The sequence below is a fragment of the Notolabrus celidotus genome, chromosome 1 (assembly GCF_009762535.1).
Source record: "Notolabrus celidotus isolate fNotCel1 chromosome 1, fNotCel1.pri, whole genome shotgun sequence".
NCBI lineage: Eukaryota > Metazoa > Chordata > Actinopteri > Labriformes > Labridae > Notolabrus > Notolabrus celidotus.
Window position 1 is genome coordinate 35,259,067 of NC_048272.1, and position 17,709 is coordinate 35,276,775.

A 17,709-nucleotide genomic window follows, 5' to 3' on the forward strand; every position below is an offset into this window, starting at 1 on the left:
ATCTGTTATGTCAGCAGTTAAACCTCTGTACAATCAGAAATCAGTAAGTCATGGATCATAGATGTTTTTTACAAAGTTTTGGGGGTATTTATTAAATGCATGCTTGTCTTCTCTTCCAAATAGGTGGACTGATCATGAGCCTTGTTTTTTTTTTTTGCTCCATATTGCTTGTTATTTACAGACTGCTTTCAGAATTTCAACATAAATGATACAAAGGTTGTACTCATGGTCCTTTCCTTGTCTTCACTCAAAGTGTTTCTACACTACATGTCACATTCACCCATTCACATCACATTCATGTGCTGGTGGTGGGGGTGGGGGGGGGGAGCAATCACCCTTTGTGCCCTCATGCCTGAAAAACCCCACAGGATTACTCTCATGGCTGCCCTTTGAGTAAAAAAACATTATAAGATGCCCTCTGGTGACCTATTAGTGGAAAACAGGTGAAAAAGGTCCTTGTACACGTCCTTTCAGTGGCTGAAACATGGTACCGTGCACTCTGGATGCCCTTCTATAGGACGAATGTAATAGAGTGCCTTCACAGAGACCCTTTGTGGATCACATGATAAATTGCCCTCCCAATGTCCCTCCATGAATAAAATGCGATGAATTGCCTTTTTGATTATTTCACCTTCTTGTATATATATATATTTTTAATAAGGGTTGATATAACTCTATTATCTAATCATGAGGCATATGTCTATACAAACTCCTCCGTTTTAAAGTGACCATGTGAATAAACTACTAGATTGTGATTTTTATGCAGGAGGTAGTGTTTTTACGAAGTACTTTGACACACAAACAAAAGATATATAAGAAAAAAGCGTAAGAACACTACCACACAAGATCCGAACACACTAACCTAAACAACAGAAGAACCCAAACAACAAAAACCCAACATACTGATACAATCAACAATAAAATAAACCAAACATACTGATACAAACAACAACAGAAAAACCCAAACAACAAGAGAACCCAACATACTAACCCAAACAACAAAAGAACCCAACATACTGACCCAATTAACAACAAAAGAACCAAAACAACAACAAAACCCCAACATAATGTTACAAACAACAATAAAAGAAAATAAACATACTAATAAAAAGAACAACAACAAAAAACCCAAACAACAACAAAAGAACCCAACATCCATCCATCCATCCATCTTCTTCCGCTTATCCGGGTCCGGGTCGCGGGGGCAGCAGTCTCAGCAGGGAAGCCCAGACACTCCTCTCCCCGGCCACTTCCACCAGCTCTTCTGGGAGGATACCGAGGCGCTCCCAGGCCAGCTGAGAGACATAGTCTCGCCAGCGTGTCCTGGGCCTTCCCCGTGGCCTCCTCCCAGTCGGACATGCCCGAAACACCTCCCCAGGGAGACGCCCGGGAGGCATCCTAACCAGATGCCCGAACCACCTCATCAGGCTCCTCTCGATCCGGAGGAGCAGCGGCTCTACTTTGAGCCTCTCCCGGATGTCTGAGCTCCTGACCCTATCTCTAAGGCTGAGCCCAGCCACCCTGCGGAGAAAGCTCATTTCGGCCGCTTGTATTCGCGATCTCGTTCTTTCGGTCACTACCCACAGCTCGTGACCATAGGTGAGGGTCGGAACGTAGATTGACCGGTAAATTGAGAGCTTTGCCTTCTGGCTCAGCTCTCTCTTCACCACGACAGACCGGTACAGCGCCCGCATCACTGCAGACGCCGCCCCGATCCGTCTGTCAATCTCCCGCTCCCTTTTCCCCTCACTCGTGAACAAGACCCCGAGATACTTGAACTCCTCCGCCTGGGGCAAAGACTCCCCTCCGACCCGGAGAGGGCAGGCCACCCTTTTCCGACTGAGCACCATGGCCTCGGACTTGGAGGTGCTGATCCCCATCCCCGCTGCTTCACACTCAGCTGCAAACCGTCCCAGCGCAAGCTGGAGGTCACCGCTCGATGGAGCCAATAGGACGACATCATCTGCAAAGAGCAGAGACGGAATCCCAAGGCCACCGAACCGGAAACCCTCCGCCACTTGGCTGCGCCTAGAAATTCTGTCCATAAAAGTTATGAACAGAACCGGTGACAAAGGGCAGCCCTGGCGGAGTCCAACCCCCACCGGGAACGAATTCGACTTACTGCCGGCAATGCGAACCAGACTCTGGCTCCGACAATACAGAGACTGAATGGCCCGTAGCAACAAGCCATCCACCCCATATTCCCGGAGCACCCTCCAAAGGATACCTCGGGGGACACGGTCGTAAGCCTTCTCCAGGTCCACAAAGCACATGTGGACTGGTTGGGCAAACTCCCATGCCCCCTCCAGCACCCTCCCGAGGGTATAGAGCTGGTCCAGTGTTCCACGGCCAGGACGAAAACCGCATTGTTCCTCCTGTATCCGAGGTTCAACCAACAGCCGGACTCTCCTCTCCAGCACCCTAGAGTAGACTTTCCCAGGGAGGCTGAGGAGTGTGATCCCCCTATAGTTGGAACACACCCTCTGATCCCCCTTCTTGAAAAGGGGGACCACCACACCCGTCTGCCACTCCAGAGGCACCGTCCCCGATGTCCATGCAACGTTGCAGAGGCGTGTCAACCAGGACAGCCCTACAACCTCCAGAGCCTTGAGGAACTCGGGACGGATCTCATCCACCCCCGGGGCCCTGCCGCTTCGGAGCTGTTTGACTGCCTCCGCGACCTCGGCCCCAGTGATGAACGAGCCCACCACCAAATCCCCCGGCTCAGGTCCCTCCTCGGAATGCATGTTGGTGGAATTGAGGAGATCCTCGAAGTATTCCTTCCACCGCCCGACTATACTCTCAGTTGAGGTCAGCAGCTCCCCATCCACACTGTAAACAGTGCGAACAAAGGGCCGCTTCCCCTTCCTAAGCCGTCGGACAGTTTGCCAGAACCTCTTCGAGGCCGACTGAAAGTCTTCCTCCATGGCCTCACCAAACCTCTCCCACGCCCGAGTTTTCGCCTCGCCAACCGCCCGGGCCGCAGATCGCTTGGTCTGCCGGTACCTGTCAGCTGCCTCCGGAGTCCCACAAGCCAGCCACGACCTGTAGGACTCCTTCTTCAGCTTGACGGCACCCTTCACCTCTGGTGTCCACCAGCAGGTTCGGGGATTACCGCCACGACTGGCACCAACAGCCTTGCGACCGCAGCTCCGGACAGCCGCCTCAGCAATGGCAACGTTGAACCGGGCCCATTCCGACTCCATGTCCCCCGCCACCCCCGGAACGCGGTCAAAGCTTTGCCGGAGGTGGGAGTTGAAACCCAGCCTAACAGGGTCCTCCGCCAGACGTTCCCAGCAGACCCTCACTGTTCGTTTGGGTCTGCCAGGTCTGTCCGGCATCCTCCCCCGCCACCTGATCCAACTCACCACCAGGTGGTGATCAGTTGACAGCTCTGCTCCTCTCTTCACTCGAGTGTCCAGAACATACGGCCGCAGATCAGCCGATACGACTACAAAGTCGATCAGCGATCTGCGACCTAGGGTGTCCTGGTGCCACGTGCACTTGTGAACACCCTTATGTTCGAACATGGTGTTCGTTATGGACAAACTGTGACTCGCACAGAAGTCCAACAACTGAACACCGCTCGAGTTCAGATCAGGCAGGCCGTTCCTCCCAATCACGCCCCCCCAGGTCACGCTGTCATTGCCCACGTGAGCATTGAAGTCCCCCAGCAGGACAATGGAGTCCCCAGTCGGGGCGCCTTCCAGCACCCGTCCCAAAGACTCCAAAAAGGGTGGGTACTCTGAACTGCCGTTCGGTGCATAAGCACAAACGACAGTCAGGACCCGTTCCCCGACCCGAAGGCGCAGGGAAACAACCCTTTCGTCCACCGGGGAAAACTCCAACACACAGGCAGAGAGCTGGGGAGCTATGAGCAAGCCCACACCCGCCCTCCGCCTCTCACCCGGTGCAACTCCAGCAAAGAAGAGGGTCCAACCCCTCTCGAGAAGGTTGGTTCCGGAACCCGAGCAGTGCGTAGAGGTGAGCCCGACTATATCTAGCCGGTATCTCTCAACCTCCCGCACCAACTCCGGCTCCTCCCCCACCAGAGAGGTGACGTTCCATGTCCCAAAAGCCAGTTTCCGTAACCGAGGATCGGACCGCCAAGGCCCCCGCCTTTGGCCGCCGCCCAATCCTCTTCGCACCGGACCCCTGTGAGTCCCCCTGCAGGTGGTGAGTCCACGGGAGGACGGATCCATGTATCCCATTCGGGCTGAGCCCGACCGGGCCCCATGGTTGAAGGCCCGGCCACCAGGCGCTCGCCTGCGGGCCCCAACCCCAGGCCTGGCTCCAGGGTGAGGCTCCGGTGGCCCTCCGGACAGGGTACACTTAGTCCTGTTCTTTCTCTTCATCAGGTGTCTTTGGGCCGCACTTTGTCTGTCCCCTCACCTAGGACCTGTTTGCCTTGGGAGACCCTACCAGGGGCAATTGCCCCCGACAACATAGCTCCTAGGATCATTAAGGCACTCAAACCCCTCCACCACGTTAAGGTGGCGACCCATGGAGGAGAACCCAACATAGTGATGTTAAAACAACAGAAGAACTCAAACAACAAAAAGAGAATCCAACAAAGTGATGGAAAACAACAACAGAAAAACTCAATATATTGACCTAAACAACAACAGAATAACCCAACATACTGATCCAATCAACAATAAAAGAAACCAAACATAGTGATGTAAAAACAACCGAATAATCCAACATACTGACCTAAACAAAAGAACCCAACACTCTGACCCTATTAACAACAGAGGGGTATACTACGAAGCGAGTTCAGCATATCCCAGATATCTTCTCCTGATCCGACTTCACTGAGCCGGAGAAAGGAGATTGCGCTAAACTGTCACACGAAGCTGGTTATCAACATGTTGAGTCAATCCAGAATTACCCTGAGCGCGTTCACATGAACGGGGCGGAGAAGGCAACATGTGACCAATCACAGACACGGACAGTCTGCCGTCAGCACATCCACTTGAATTTCAAACACTGCACTGATATTAGAAAAATATGAAGAAGTTAAACACATAATCCAGATTAACTTCAACACAGCTGTGTTTGAAACATGAAGGAAGAACTGAGGGATAAGACAAAGACTGTTTGAATGCACAAATTACGTCTTATTTCTCATCTTAGTGCAGATATATCTGACTACAATAACTGTTTATTCATCATTAGATATACCTGACTATAATGACTCTGTTTATTCATCATTTGATATATCTGACTATAATAACTGTTTGTTCATCATTAGATATATCTGACTATAATGACTCTGTTTATTCATCATTTGATATATCTGACTATAATGACTCTGTTTATTCATCATTTGATATATATGACTATAATAACTCTGTTTATTCATCATTTGATATATCTGACTATAATGACTCTGTTTATTCATCATTAGATATATCTGACTATAATAACTCTGTTTATTTCCTGACAGTGATCTCTCTCTCTCTCTCTGATTTAATCTTGTCTCGTGTGTGTAAGTTTTAGACGTAACATTTCAGCTGCAGTCCTGACGGTATCAAACTGAGCACTGCGGTTAAAGGACTAATACAAATGAGAACATGATTTAAAGTAATAAGCGCGCGCAGTTTTATATTTAATGCAGTAAAACGATTTAATCTAAATAATCTGACTTCAGACTCTGTTTAAGTTTGATGTAAGGAAAGATAATCAATAACTGTCATCAGTATTTTATATATAAAATCCTACAGGTAGACAAAGTGTCCTGCCGTCTCTTCTCCCCCCTCCCCTCGCGATCAGCTCACAGAGCTCCATGATGGAGCGAGCTGATTGGTCAGTGGGTGTAGTTTTCTCCAAACTGATCTCTGATCCTGAGCATAACCAGCTCCGGAGCAGGTTAGGAGTTCAGCATGAGTAACCATGGTTATCTACCCTGGTAAGGAGTGAACCACCTTTGTAGTACTGAAAATCCAGAGTTGACCCTGAAGTTACCTCGATAACCGCAAATCCGGCTTTGTAGTATACCTCTGGAGAACCCAAAACAACAACAAAAATCCAACATAATTTTACAAAAAACAAGAGAAGAACCCAAACAACAACAAAACAACAACAACATACTGATATAAACAACAATAAGAAAACCAAACATACTAATACAAACAACAACAGAAGAGCCCAAACAACAACAAAATAACCCAACATAGTGATGTAAAGACAACAGAAGAACCCAAACAACAACAAGAGAACCCAATGAAGTGATGTAAACAACAACAGAAGAACTCAACATACTGACCTAAACAACAAAAGAACCCAAACAACAACAAGAGAACCCAATGAAGTGATGTAAACAACAACAGAAGAACTCAACATACTGACCTAAACAACAAAAGAACCCAAACAACAACAAGAGAACCCAATGAAGTGATACAATCATCAACAAAAATATCCCAAACAACAACAAAAGAACCCAACATAGTGATGTAAACAACAACAGAAGAACCCAAACTACAACAAAAGAATCCACCATACTGATACAAACAAAAACAGGTGAACCCAAAACAACAAGAAGAGAACCAAAACTACAAGAAAAGCATATAAAATATAGACAAGCATATACATAGGAAAAATAGTTAAGAGCTATAAAATAAGAAAAAAGAGAGAACAAATAAAAAACAAAATAAAACAAAACCATGAAACAAAGTTGAAACGATAAATAAGAAATGAGTGAACTACCTGTAAGATTTTGAGTTTCAGATCCCCAACCTGTACTTTTTTAACGTTAACCTTTAGTGAGTGCCTTCCCTTCTTTCATATGAGAATGACAGTATTCATACAACTTCAGAGACAAGTTTCCATCTTGTACTGTTCAGATCTTACACAGAGGTTCTCTTTCCGGTGTTAGACACAGCTTCTCGTGTTGACCTTTCCCAAACAAGATTTATGTGCTGCTGTTTTGTGAGCACAATGACTTGGCAGCTCTTCAAACAGTCTTCCTGACACTGCCGAGCAGAAAACACGAAGGAGAGCATGTTAACTACAGAGAAGAGTTTGTTACAGCCTCTCCAGATCATCAGGACTCTGCTCTCTGTAGGATGCCTCTCCACTGTGTTGTGCTTGGGTCTCTGACACGATGTCTCGGATACTTCAGTTTTGGCTAACGTTATGTTTTTCTTTGTCCTGACTTCTGCTAGTTACTGAATCACCACCTATATGATTGTAATTCTGAACTGCTGACATAAAATATTTTAATTTGAAAATGGCAGTAAAGGGGCTTTTCAAGGTTTTCCTACTGTGTTTGTGTTTATTGAGTTTGTGAGCTTGTGTAACATGTGTGGGAGTGGGGACCCACATCAGGCAGTGGAAGATGTGGGAGGACGACAAGAAATGTGTGGGAAAACTTGAGCTGAAGGACTTGACAAACACTGACACTCACACACACACACACACACACACACACACACACACACACACACACACACATCCATACACACACTTCATCTGATGACTTCCATCTTGAAGGTGTTTTCTTCATCTTTCTGTATTGATTTCTTAAATCCTGCTGAGCTTCTGCTCCAGTCAGGTATCTGCAGCTTCACTCTACAACTTACCGCTGAGAGTTGCATCAGGGATGGATCCTCAGTGACAAGTGTAGCATAATCTGTGAGCCTGTGTGTGTGTGGGGCATGCTGCAGGTATCCCCATCACCTTATGTGACCATGCAGAACTCATTATGAGAGTGACAGCAGCCTGCAGACGCTCGTACATCACTGTTAGCTTTCTCTGTTAAAGTAGGAGGGTCAGCAGAGATTGATTAAAAAGAAAAGTACGCTGAGAGGGAGGAAGTGTTGGGATTGATTTTTGTACCAAGTGAAGGTGTTTGAGTGTTACCTGCCCTCTAGCAGCTGGGGTAACGTGACTGTGTTCACAAACATAGCAGAGAAATGGACAGTAGAGTGATTTAGGAAAAAACACACGGTTCAAGGTTACATGAAAGAGCCATGCAAGGTGAATTTATTGTGTGTATGTGCTGTAATATCATCCACGGCTTCCCCCAGTGTAACGGATTGTGTGTGTGTGTGTGTGTGTGTGTGTGTGTGTGTGTGTGTGTGTGTGTGTTTGTGTGTGTGCTTGTGTGCGTCATGCATGTTTAAGGCAGCACCTCTGAATCTCTGCTGGCATTTTAATCACAGAGCGGCATCAGGCAGCCTGCTCCCTCGCAGCAGCGCAGCTTCAACAGGATGGAACGAATCGGCCTGTCGTGTTGTGAGCTGGAGTGTGACTCGCAGACATGAGGAGTTTAGCAGTCAATGATAAAGGTTTCCAACTTTTTCTCAGGCTTTGACTTGCCTTGATAACTTTTGATTATGCAGCTTTTCTCTCAGCCTGTAATCCCCTCAGACACAGAGCTTGACTTATTCTGGATATTAAATAGGGCCCATCACTTGGCAGGTGTGGTCTTATGAGTGTCAATTTTAAGACCAGGGTAGATTGAGGATCAGAGCATGGGATACATACTGATGACTTGGGTGAAATATAAGTCTCCAAATGACAGAGAAACACAACAGGGAGAAGAAACAACGGACATTAATCAAAAGTGTTGGACAAATCCAGATTAAGACTCAACTCCACCTGAAGGGAATTTTGCAAAATCACAAAAGTTTGTAAGATTTATAGTCTTAAAAACATGAAGGTCCGCACTGAACGAACTTCTGTGCCAATCCATCAAGTGAATGTTGAGACAAGCAATTTGCAAGTGCATGCATGATGAAGCAAAGTCTGCATCCAGCATGAGAGGCACTGTGAGGAGTTTTTAACTGATATTGAAATAGTCTCACTCTGATACTGATGACTCTGAGACCCCAGTGATGATGTTGGTTATTTCTTTATACTTAATTTCAATGCCTGTTTTCAGATTGGATGTTCCGTGAAAAAAGCAGAGTTAATATTTGGCACTCACCCTGAAGTGTCTCTGTTTAGAAGTCAGCTAACGAGCAGGAGTTTTAATCCTTTAGATCATATTAGACATCATGCTTTCGTCCTCATGTCTGATTCTAGAGCAGGATCAGCAAATGATGTAGGTCCTCTGTTGAAGTATTGTCTTAGACCAGGGGTGTCAAACATGTGGCCCGTAGGCCAAAACCGGCCCGCCAGAGGCCCCAATCCAGCCCGCGAGATGACTTTGCAAAGTAAAAAAATTACAGAGAAGATATTCACAGCAATTTTTCAATAAAAGTAACTACTATTTCAAATTTGTCCTCATATTACTGACAGAGCGCACCTGAATGGTGCTTTTTTTCTCAAAGTGAGAAAATAGATTAGGCTACCTGCTGTTTGCATAGTCCGTTTGAGATTCATAAAGACTTTATAAAGCACTATAAGATGATCCACTAACTACTAACACTAGCACTACACCCCTGCATACAACACTGTCCAGCAAGCAAACTGTTCATGCTGGAACTGAGGGGTCCAAAATAGTCAACTTTGCATTATTATAATCTCTGTTCTTTTGCAGTAAACATTACACTCTGTGTCAGGTGAATGGGTAACCTGTGTATTTGGTGTGTTTGCAGCAGGTTTCAGGGCTGAAAGAGTAAAATATTAGGCCCACTATGAGACTCATCATGGCAAAAAATACAACAGCTGTTTTTGTTGAAAGATAGTTCATTAAATTTTCAGAATGTACTTGTACTTTTTACACTAAATCAAAGGGACCAATTTAGAGTTGTCATTATTTATAGGTTATTATGTTATGATTTTACTGGTCCGGCCCACTTTAGATCAACTTGGGCTGTATGTGGCCCCTGAACTGAAATGAGTTTGATGCCCTTGTCTTGGATGGAGGAACTCTACAACCAGGGCTTTCCTCTGTAAGAGCTAAATGGCTTTGAATTCAATGTGAACTTGGTGTAACCTTGATATCCCTCTTTACGTTCTTAGATGTGAGCAAAATATCTTGAGAACATCAGGATGACATGTGGTACAGATGTTCCTTTCCTCCTCTACGGTGCCCAGTTTGTCCCAGCAGTCAGACCTTGGTCCTCATGGTTGCAGGAGTCCTGTGGTCCTGATCGCATACTGAGTATGCTGCTTTTGTGTCTGTCTATGGTCCTCACCAATTCCTCAGTAGTCCGTCATGTGGTCTCTTGATTGGACCAGATCTGGTTCCCGTGATCCAGAACAGTTTTCTCGAGGTCAGCCATTTAGTCCTTGTAGTAGATAGCTGGATGGATGGATGGTGGATTAATGGATGGACTGATTGACAGAAGGACAGAGGAATCTGATTATTGACATGTAATATGCTAATGTTGTCAATAATCCCAGAGGAAGGAGAAGGATTAGGACCATTGAGATGGATCCACAGAACGGTCATGATGTTGACCAAACAACTTGCTTCTTGGTCGGCGGGTTCACCTTCCTGCTGAGGGTTTGTCAAAACGTATTGATCCTCTGACTTTTCAAACAAGCTTTATCAAACACTATTGAAAGAACAGAACAACAGCGCTAATAAAGCGACCTCCAGCATCCTTCAGGCAGAGCAGGAAAGCACTGAGCCCTGTTGTACGTGTGGGGATTACTTCCCTTTCATGACTTCAGTTCTTGTTTTGTAATCCTGCTGGGTCCATAAATCATCTCTGAATGAAATGTCCGATCTGCCCTGATGAGAAATTAGGAGGCACTAAGAGAGCTGTGACCAGATACAAGATTGTTCTCGTGTTTCCGGACCAGAAGTCCTCTTCTTCCTCATGTATGATGATTGCTAGTATTGAAGATCTCATCTGGGTTAGTATGTATGTCACTGCTGCTGTGATTAATCACCAGAATGTAATGTGACTTACTGCGATGGGATCAGCAGATTGAAAGCATGCTGGAGGTAGAAAAAGGTCTTTCTTAGAGGTCTGATTCTGTAATTCGCTGCAAAGTATCATCTCCCTCTAAGGCAGAAGCCGAGTGTCGTCCTGTTGACATTAAGAAAGAGGAGGTCAGAGAGCAGAGCTGCATGAAGCATTTATAATGGGCAAACCTAAACTCCACCAGTACTGGAGAGAATTCCCTACACCATGTTGTTGTGTATCAGCGCATTCCCAGTTCTCACCATCGCCTAATGCAAAGGGCAAACCTTGATGCTTCCAGTATCTCCTTCACTGCACTGCATAAGGTTATCAACACTGACACTGGCTCTGCCACGTTTCTGGTGGAAACAATCACTTCTGTGGAATAAATTATATAAGTTTCACAGAAGGATGCAAAATGACACAATTTTGTATCAATGTAAGAAAGAATATTGAATTAATTAATAGCTACAGTATATTAAGGTAAGGCAACGCAAGGCAGCTTTATTTGTATAGCACATTTCATACACGAGTGCAACTCAATGTGCTTTACATTAACACATTAAAAGCATTGGTAACATTCAGACAAGCATAAAAGAACACAATTTAAATGAAAAATATAATAAAACAGAAAAGAATAAGAATAAAAAGATAAAATTTGCATTTAAAGGGAGTTAAAATGAGCTAAGATAGGAAGGCAGTGTCAAATAAAAAGGTCTGAGTCTTTGATTTAAAAGGTGAGAGTTGGAGCAGACCTACAGCTTTCAGGGAGTGTGTTCCAGATATGTGGTGCATAATGAGTAAACGCTGCTTCACCATGTTTCATTCTGACTCTAGGAACTGAAAGCAGACCAGTACCTGATGACCTCAGAGGTCCAGATGGTTCATACAGTAGCAGCAGATCAGCAATGTATTTTGGGCCTAAACCATTCAGTGCTTTATAAACCATCAGCAGGATTTGAGATATCCCTGCTCAGCCTCTTTGTCACAAAAAATCAAAAAGCTTCAACAAGCACAGACAAGTGTTAGATGGCAACCTCCGTTCTTAAAATATGAAGCCCAAGCGAGGTGCAGTTCATCGAGCGTCCACTTGAGGCTGGCTGCAGAAACACCAGAAACGACATGCACACACATTCGGAGAAGACGATCTTTACAGCAGAAATAAACATGTTTACAGCCTGGTACGAAAAACAGTTAAGGTCTGAACAGCTAATTTCTCTAGCAACACACACTGTACGGGGTGAATTTTTTTATAACTACTATTTTTGAAGATATCAAACTTACAGTTTTGCCCAAATAAGGGCATGACTAACTTGATTGGCAGAGGGGCATCCTGTAGCTGTTAGCAGAAAGGCTAAAGGCCCCCCTCTTTACCTCACACTAGTTCAGATGAAGTTAGGTTGAATTCAGCATTTCCAATATGGCTCCTGATGATGGTTGGCTTCAAAACAGCGCTTCAGAAACAGAGGGGTGACATCACGAACACTACGTCATTTTTTTAAAACAGTCTATTATTATTAAAACTTTGAGGAAGGACCCAGACATTTACTGTAAAATCAGGAAGATAAATCCCATCAATCTATAAGATCAGGGCTCTCAAGTCTCACGCAGACCGACAGCAGGTTAGATGACGAGGTCTGCCCCCCCACCCTTGACTTGACGACTTATATTACTTCCAACATGGTCCGCAATGCATGATTTTTGTGCAGCTGTGAAGCTTTCTTCTAGCATCTGTTTATGCTATCCTGCTAGCTACTGGTACAGGTGTTGAGCTCCGTAAGGCAAGGCGAGGCAAGTTTATTTATGAAGCACCATTCATACAAGAGCAATTCAAAGTGCATTAGAGGCAGAGTTTGTAGTTGTGGGTTGGGGACCAATTTGCAGAGACTAATGTATCACACGAAAATCTAATTTTACTACAAAGGTCATGAAGAAGCATCAAAATAAGAGTGAGACTATTTCAAATAGTGTTAAACTCCCCATATTGCCTTTAATAAAACCTTAGTGATACATTTTTTGTATGAAAAAGATATACTACAGAGTTTATCTGACCTACATCATATGTTTAATAATTTTAATATTATATTGAATAAAAATTTAGATACTTTTGATATCTCATTTTTAATTATTTTACCTTTTATGTAGTTTCAACGTTAAAAAAAGGCTTCCCTTGAAGTGGTTTTGTGTAGTTGTTTGTCCCTGTACTTTTTTATTTTATTACATTTTCAAGTAATTGTAAGATTTCTCGCCTATTGGCTCTCACATATTGTTTTGAGGCAGAAAATTACCATGACCAATTTCTGCATACAAAAATAACCACAGGGCAAGACTTTATTGTTTTTGTACTCCTCCATTAATCCTCAGCCTCTCTCTCTCTCCCTCTCATCCTCTCTCTCTCTCAGTGGGATTCCAGGGAAGAAATGTGGAACCATTGTCTTCACAGCCGAGGAGCTCAGTAACTGTCGGGTCAGTATCAGATCATACTCAGGACACTGTGCACCTCCAGGCAAACACACACCAAACACACACGCACACACTCTTGGTTATATTAGCAGTAGGAGACAGGGGTCAGAAAGTCAAGCGCTGCAGTCTGAATCCATGACAGTCACGTTGTATATTTTCATGTCTCAGTTTGCAGAGTGAATTTAAACGACTGCACCGGTTTCAGATTAACTTTTGTCATCTGCTGCGAGTGGATGGAAGGTAGCTCATAGAGCTCATAAATTATTTATCCGGTCTTATGGTTACATTCTTTAACACTGGGGCTAAATATTTAGACGCTTCAGTCAAAGAGAGAAGCACACACACACACACACACACACACACACACACACACACACACACACACACACACACACACACACACACACACACACACACACACACACACACACATACACTTGTTCATCATGCTGTTACAGTCAGACTTTTTCCATGCAAACATATGCGGTTACATCCATGCTGCTAACAATTTGAATATTCAGGAGGCAGATTGCACAAAATTAGGTTTAACCTCAGAATGAATCGTGCGTATGAAAATGAGGAGGGTTGAATAAACATTGCAGGCCATATAGCACTGATGATGGTATACTGAGGATCCCTCAAGGGCTTCAGAGCTCCGTTTGGATTCACATTTATTACTTATGGTTCATGAGGTCTGTCTCTGGAAAAACATCCCTGTTTCCTTTTACATCACGGGTGAAATGACACTTGGACTGCAGGGCTGTCACTTTTTTCCACGAGTTAAGTCTAGATGAATTTGAAATGACAAAGTGTTTGTTTGAATGAGTTATAATGCAACCCCATTGTTTAGTTTGCTGCCATTCAATGAAAACCATATCCCCCTCATGTATATGTATAAACTTTAGTTATCTTCCAGCCTATAGCAACTTTGAGTATGTGGAAGCACTGTGATTAACACGTTAACAATGTCAGAGTTCTAATTAAAAGCAATCACTGATGAGCGTTTGCCACTTCAATCAGCAGTTAGTCAAATCCTTTTTACGTTTACACCTCTTTTCGACCAACGCAAACCTGGTTCTAGTTCCGGGCTGGAGCACGCACTGGTTCGGAGCTGGTTGAACTTACGAACCAACTCGGTACCAGTTTGTTTTCCCACCCGCTCGAGCCCGTGGAAGAGCCACGCCATGATGTCACTTCTATGTGACAGTTTTTCACAGCAGCGCTAGGGCAAACTTTCCCTCACAAGAACAACGATGGTGGACAACGTAGCATGCTTGCTGGTGTTGCTCCTGGCTCTTCGTAATCGCAAGAGGTCCCGAAGAGAACTTATCCAACTTTACCAACACTTCTGTTCTAGTCGTCGTGCTGTACATGGATGGCGACTATATATATATATATATATATGTATATATATTTTATATACTACAACCTTGAGAATAAGGTAAAAAAATAAAAAGTGTAAAAATCCAAATCAAATTGAAGATTATTGATCATCAACCCTTAGACCTCTTCAACTTTGTTAAGCAGCTTTAAACACTCATACTGTGTGCAGTGCTGAAACAGTTTTGTCTACTTCACCAGTTTCAGGGAAAACGTGTCCCCGTCTCATTAAAAATCTGAGGCTCTGGCCAGGTGGCAGCATGCAAATAGATAATTATACAGTCAAAACTCAAAGGGAGGTTTGCCTTTGAACATTTTGCACCCATGACGTTCGAAAATCAACTGATTTATGTCATAAAAACAGACAACTGCTGAGGTCACTCTGTCCTCATGCTCTGAAGTCACTGGACATCACTGTGGATGGTTTGGAGATCAAATATGTGAACAAAAAGACTTTCTGATAAATTAGGAATGTAGAGTTTGAAAGACTGAGGTGGTTAGCTGTTCATTACTTCAAAAGGAGGGTCTACAACTTCAGAATTTATGCTTTATGCTTTGCAATAAAATAAAACACTCTTCGAGGGATTTTTAAGACCAACAAAGGAGTAGAAAATGTGCACACATTTAACTCCCATTCTTTCCTCTGTTTCCTCTCTGAATATCACAAACAGATCAGTCCGAGTAAATAATGCATACTCACACGATCACGATGTTTACTTCAGTTATGCATAATGAGGTCTAACACTCATAAACAATACGTGTGTGACTAGTAATTTGTTTGCCTGCATAATTTGCACGTAACTGTGGGTTTTAGATGCAGTTCTACAAACATATGCCTGAACCTGTTTATGCACTCATTTTATTGTTGACAGAAGGAAATAACTACATGAAGTTGATCCCTACCGATATGCCAGCAGGTAATTAGATTGTTCAGACTGCAGAAATGGGAGGTACTGAAACAAGTACTCATAACCTGCATTAAAGCTGTTATTCAAAACTGTCAATATTATTGGTTAAAGAAACTCACTTACAAATATTAAAAAGATGACAAGGAGCATCAGCAACTTGCTTTATTGTATCGATTTGATCTCCAGCTATTAAAGCTTCTTTTGTTTTTAAAAAGACACTCGTGATTTTTTTTAAGGAGGCTTCAATTTAGGATATCTTTTCACCAATGTGGTACATTCGTTTAACATTATTTAAGTCTACACATTGAGTGTTTAACCAAATTAAGAACTGGTTGTCACAAAAATAACTCAATCAATCAATCAATCAATCAATCAATCAATCAATCAATCAATCAATCAATCAATCAATCAATCTTTATTTGCATAGCACCAAATTACAACAAATGTTATCCTCAGACTCTTTCCAAACAGAGCAGGTCTAGACTGTACGCTATGTTCTATATTAACAAAGACCCAACATCAAGACATGATCAGATCCAGTCCCATCTTACAGACAGGACTCAGTCTGATCTCATCTTAATCCACCGTGAGCAGAGCACTTTGCAGCATTTAGCAAGTTACAGTGGCAACGACAAACTTCCTTTAACAGGTAGAAATCTCCAGCAGGACCAGACTCATGTTAGACACACATCTGTTTTCAAGTTTGAAATAAAGTCAGTTCAGTTTAGAAGACTTTATTAATCCCCAAAGGGCAATTCAGTTTACAGTTTACCCTGCCTTGTTAAAACAATCTAAATAATTAGGGAACAAAAAACAAACAAATGTAAAACATTCACAGCAACATATAGAAAACCACATTCACATGTCACCAGATCAGCAGGATCAGCAATAAATACATTAAATACAATAAATACAATGTCAAAGATGCATTAAGAAATAAGACACACCTGAGACTCCAAATTTAGCATAAGCCACAAATCAGTTCTAGTTTACCTCTCACCATTTAGCAGGCTAATAGCTGAAGGGATAAATGAAGTCGAGTATATGTTGGTTTTCCTTTGGGGTACATGATAGCGCCGCCCAGAGGGCATAAGTAAAAAGTCAGAGGAGAGAGTGTGGCCAGGCTGATCTATTACTCCTCTGGCTTTCTGGACCACACGTTTCTTCCAGGGGGAGCTCAAGTCCTTCAGCTGGACTCCAAAAATCTTTGAGCAGACTTTAACTATCTGATTCAGACTGTTGCTGTCCTTTACAGACAACCCATTAAACCAGCAAATGAAGGAAAATGTTAAAAGACTTTCATTAAAAGAATGATAAAAACAAGACAGAGATCGAGATAGAGCTCTAACCTGAAGTAGAAATGTCCTAAGCCTGTGAGTTTCTTGTGACAGTGCGTTTTCCAATCTCGCACCAGGTTTTAGGTCTTCAGGAGTTAACACTCAAGACTGAGTGAAGAGCAAATGTTATTTATCTCAAAGTCCTGCTGTAAGTAAATAAACTTCTGTTTTCTCTTAGGACATTGCCACCATGCAGTTCTGTGCCAACAAGCTGGATAAAAAGGATTTCTTTGGCAAGTCGGACCCTTTCCTCGTCTTCTATCGGAGCAATGAGGATGGGACGTAAGTGTGTGTGTGTTCATTAAGCTACAGTAAATCATTAATTGTTCAGTCCATCTGTTAGTCCTTCAGCCGAGGCGAGTGTACTGCTCCTTTGGTGCAGCTCCTCCCTTAGTGACAACAACTGAAAATGTGCCAACAGATTTCTCTGTTGGATCCTGTCCCATGAGAAGACTGAAAGCCTCCTGCAAATCAGATAGATGAAGGGCGAACACATGTCTTTCATTTATTCAACTAAGAAACAAACGGGATGGAAATTTGGAAATTTAGAATCACAATTGTACAACACTTCAGCGATTGCTTCCTGCAAATGAAAACAAAACAACTACAGAGCTCTGAAAAAACACAAGTAGTGACATTCAAATCAAACTTACTTCCGTGCAAAATCACAACTTAGTAACATACATGCAAAATGATGATCCTAAAATAATCATAGCCTTTAGCTTTGGTGGAAAGTTTCTTGATGGACAGATAGCCTTACACTGGGGAATGTGGATGTTTATCCCTCTAACTTAGTTAACAGGTGGATGTCAAGAT

General features: G+C 43.4%; 1 protein-coding gene across 1 annotated transcript in view; it reads left to right on the forward strand.

Annotated features, from left to right (window-relative positions):
* LOC117818480 (copine-9-like) overlaps positions 1 to 17,709 on the forward strand; it is a 193,761-nt gene that overhangs the window by 128,506 nt on the left and 47,546 nt on the right. Inside the window, exons 8-9 of the mRNA XM_034691429.1 lie at positions 13,208 to 13,271; positions 17,072 to 17,175. Coding sequence (XP_034547320.1) covers positions 13,208 to 13,271; positions 17,072 to 17,175 — 168 coding nt within the window. The remainder of the gene's footprint in view (positions 1 to 13,207; positions 13,272 to 17,071; positions 17,176 to 17,709) is intronic.